Genomic DNA, 3,750 nt, shown 5'->3' with positions numbered 1-3,750 from the left:
TCTTTACCAATAATGATTCAAAATCAATTGAGCCAGTTTTAATTTAAGAACTAAAAAGCTATCCTGGGGTATGAGAGAGAGAAAAAAGGAAAATACAGACTTGGAAGATGCTGTTAAATTGCTTATTTCAATGGTATAGTTTTAGTCTTCCTATGACTATTTCTAAAGGCCATAGATTACCTTCTCCACATATATTCCTGGGTAGGGGAAAGAAAAAAGAATCAACAGTTGTGTTATCCAAACCTTATAAACTGCTGGGATAACAGCCAATGTATCCAAGCTGCATTCTGCAGCTTGCATCTTATTTTTTCGCATTTTGTTTCACCTGCCTATAAGAGTAAGTAAAATAGCTTAATGTAATATCTAAGCCCACCATCATTCTTTATAGTTTGTGAACAAGACAGAATTTTAAGCCATATTGGAACTAGAGTTATACCTAACAAATCTTGCATACTTATGGAGAAATAAAATTTAAAAACAGCAAAGAAATAATTTTAAGTAAAATATTTAAATATTTTTGTGTGCTTTGCTCCTTTGGAAGGAGGAGTATTTGGGTTCTGTATAATCTATGATTTAATTAGCTCCAATTTAACATAACGTGATATGGAAATATTCCTAACAAACCAAATTTCTCCAAGTATCTTAACATAAACAAGAAACTCCAAAATATGCCTTGGTGCAAATATTTTATTGACTCACTTAGACATTCATACATTTCTGATGAAAATACCATCAGCTTGCCACAAAGCATTAAAGCACAATAAATCCAATATTTAAACATTTACAGCATTTTATTTTTGTAATTTCTTCTCCACCTAAACAAGTATCTGAGCAGCAGACATGTATTAAGAAAAATGGAGGACCCATCCTGTAAAAATGCAGACATTTATATTAACTGTACTTCCAAGAATACAAATGACAAAAATAGTTTACTCGAAGAAAATGAGGCTCAAGTCTTTGGATTTAAAAAACAAAAACACCCCCCCCCCTCCCAAACAGCATTTAAGAAGACCTGGCCTTCTTGGCATTTCTGGGAAGAGTCTTATAAACACTTTGCAAACATGAAAAAGGTAAGCCTAGAAGATATTGCTAGTTGGTGATTGGCAGTTTTTAGGGGAGACAAGCAAGGAAAAGTTGTATCTGGTGTAAAGCAATACCATAAGCCTGCCAGCATTTCTATTGAACTGCATTTTAATACCTGTGCTGGCAAAAGTACGGGACTGTAAGTCCAATATTACCAGCCTGCATTTCTAGAAAGACTCTTTTAGCGAAGACACTTTTTAGCAAATTACAAGGACTGATAGTACTTATCCCAGGGTGGCTATATTAAGTAAGCCTACTAGGAAATGCACTATAACTCTTACACCAGATGTTTTCAAGGCAGGAATATACACAAACAAAATGTTATGTCTGTAACAGTCCTTTATAAGGCTATAAAACCTGATAATGCCAAAAGCCTGAGACAAATGCCAATTTCAGGAAACCCACCTACTTGGCAAAGGACCGTATTTGCTCTGTTTATTTTGCATGCTAATATTTCCCACAGCATCTCTGTTCTTAGGCATTCTGCATTTCTTTGCCGATCTTGTAGCTGAGAATTTTGTTCCAGTCAATTTTAGTACGGGTGACTGGTAGCTGGCGACGCAAGGCTTTGAATGTCGTATCTGACATTGTCTGATAATTTTCACTGATTGCTGTCTGCAAATAATTCAGTGGGTTAGAGGTTAGAATGTCAAATGTACATATTTATAATGTATACTTGTTAACTACTAACAGATATTTAAGCCATCCTTCTATGCACATTGCCAGATTAGTTAAAGCAAGATAAAAGTACATTCTCTTTATTTCCTCAGTGCATGCTTTGCTTAGATAGATCATTTCCCCATGCAGAAAAAGGAGTGCTGGTATACCCTTCCAAATAATCCCATTTTCCAAGAGGGGCAGAGTGCTTCTGCCTGAATTGAGAAAAATTAACCTATGGATGGCATGGTAAATTTACTTTTTCTGAAGAACTGTCACCTGAAATCATCAAATCCAATGACTGAGGTATGTTAAGAAGAGAAAATAAAATTGCCCAGAAGCAATTACTTGCTTTCATCTTCAAGCACAGAACTTAGAGAAGATCCCCAAGCCCTGTTCTCAGGAAGGGAATTAGATGAACTGAGCCATATAGCAGCAATAAGAACTGCTAAGCCTTACTGACAACTTGTGCATCAACAAATCACCAGCCCTGATGATGATAACCCTTCAACCCAAAAGGTATTAAGGAACTTGAAGCCGAGAGTGTGCATCTTCAATTAACATATGTAACCTGTCTTTACATTCAGCCTTCTATAGTTGAAGACTGGAAAGTTGCCAATGTAACTTACAATATTTAAGAAAGGCCTACAGGGAGATCAAGAAATTATAGATCTGTCAACTTAATATTCATTTCAGAGATGACAGTGGAAATTACTATTAAAGGTAACATTACCAAACATTTGGAGACACAATCCAACATAGCTTCACTAAGTCTTAGGACTGGTACTTTTTAACGAACTGGAATTGGGTATGATGAGTGAAATAAGTATCTGATTATTAATTTAGATAACCTGCTTATTTTATTTGGAAAACTCATTTTGATCTGCAAGATGCAGCTCTAATTAATTGTACCAGACTTGAGAACTCTATTAAAGGACAGCTGTATTGAAACTTTGAGTCAATCTGTGTGATTGTTGTATGTGTCGATTGCTGTAGTGCATACTGTTGGTTACTGTAGTAATTGTATCCACTGGGGACAAAAATTTTGGGATGGAAAGAATTAAGTTCTATGTCCTCGCTTAATAGAGAACTCCAAAAGAAATAGAATGTGATTGAAAATGCATTTTTATAATATTAATAATAAGAAAAATATTCATTTTATCTTACCTGATACTCATTTTCTGCCTGTTCTATGATTTTAATAAATTCTTTTGCTGTTTGGACATCATTCTACAAAAACAGAATGTAAATATTAGTCTTTTATACTGTATGATTCTTCAGGATTTTTTTTTATGTTTTAGCTGATGGAATTAGCAGAGATGGCCAAATTGACTGTGCTGATAAAAGAAAAGAACGTAAGTACTTTTGTTTCTACTAGGAAACCACTTCTGGACTTTGTGCTTGAGGTGGGAAAAAATGATATGATTTTGGGTTTTACTGATTAAACTGATTTGCCAATACAGAAATGGCTAGTGCATACTGCTATAGAAATGTAAAAAGTTGAGATTTGATTTTAATGTCTAATTTTACTGCAACAGAGAGAGTCGGAAGTCAATGCCTTTTGTTTCTTCCCCTATCTTTCTTCCCACCTTTTTTGTTTTCCATTTCTCTATTGTTGTCCCTTACTATTTGTTTTTGTATTTTCACATTTTATGTTATAAATGAATAAAACTAATAAACAAAAAAGGATTTTTTAAGATGTTTTATGTTCAATTTTATGACATAATGAATACATATTCCTAAATTTTGAACTGAACTTGGTGCCTCAGGTCTTAGGTTTTGGATGAAAATTGTAAATTTAGTTTGGACTGAAGTGTATTGCAGAATTTTTAAATCATTATTAAATAATAGATTTGTATTTGATAAGTGTCTAGATGAAAACCATTTTTGTCAATTTCTCACAGAATAATTATCAATTTATAAATCTAGCTTTTCCTCCTCCAAAATTGTTCTAGTTCAGGTATCCTGTAGGAGCAAAGAAAGATAGGAAGGAAACGCTGTATAAACTGA

At 33.9% G+C, this 3,750-nt stretch overlaps 1 protein-coding gene across 1 annotated transcript in view; it reads right to left on the bottom strand.

Annotated features, from left to right (window-relative positions):
* Positions 1 to 669: 669 nt before the first annotated feature.
* Positions 670 to 3,750, bottom strand: part of CAPZA1 (capping actin protein of muscle Z-line subunit alpha 1) — a 21,181-nt gene continuing 18,100 nt past the window's right edge. The window contains exons 9-10 of the mRNA XM_015826651.1: positions 2,908 to 2,970; positions 670 to 1,698 (exon numbers count right to left, since the gene is read on the bottom strand). Coding sequence (XP_015682137.1) covers positions 1,558 to 1,698; positions 2,908 to 2,970 — 204 coding nt within the window. The 3' untranslated portion in view covers positions 670 to 1,557. The remainder of the gene's footprint in view (positions 1,699 to 2,907; positions 2,971 to 3,750) is intronic.

This window comes from Protobothrops mucrosquamatus, unplaced genomic scaffold (assembly GCF_001527695.2).
Source record: "Protobothrops mucrosquamatus isolate PMUCROS unplaced genomic scaffold, P.Mucros_1.0 scaffold3221, whole genome shotgun sequence".
In the NCBI taxonomy this organism is placed as follows: Eukaryota; Metazoa; Chordata; class Lepidosauria; order Squamata; family Viperidae; genus Protobothrops; species Protobothrops mucrosquamatus.
This window is presented reverse-complemented; position numbering and strand designations above follow the sequence as displayed.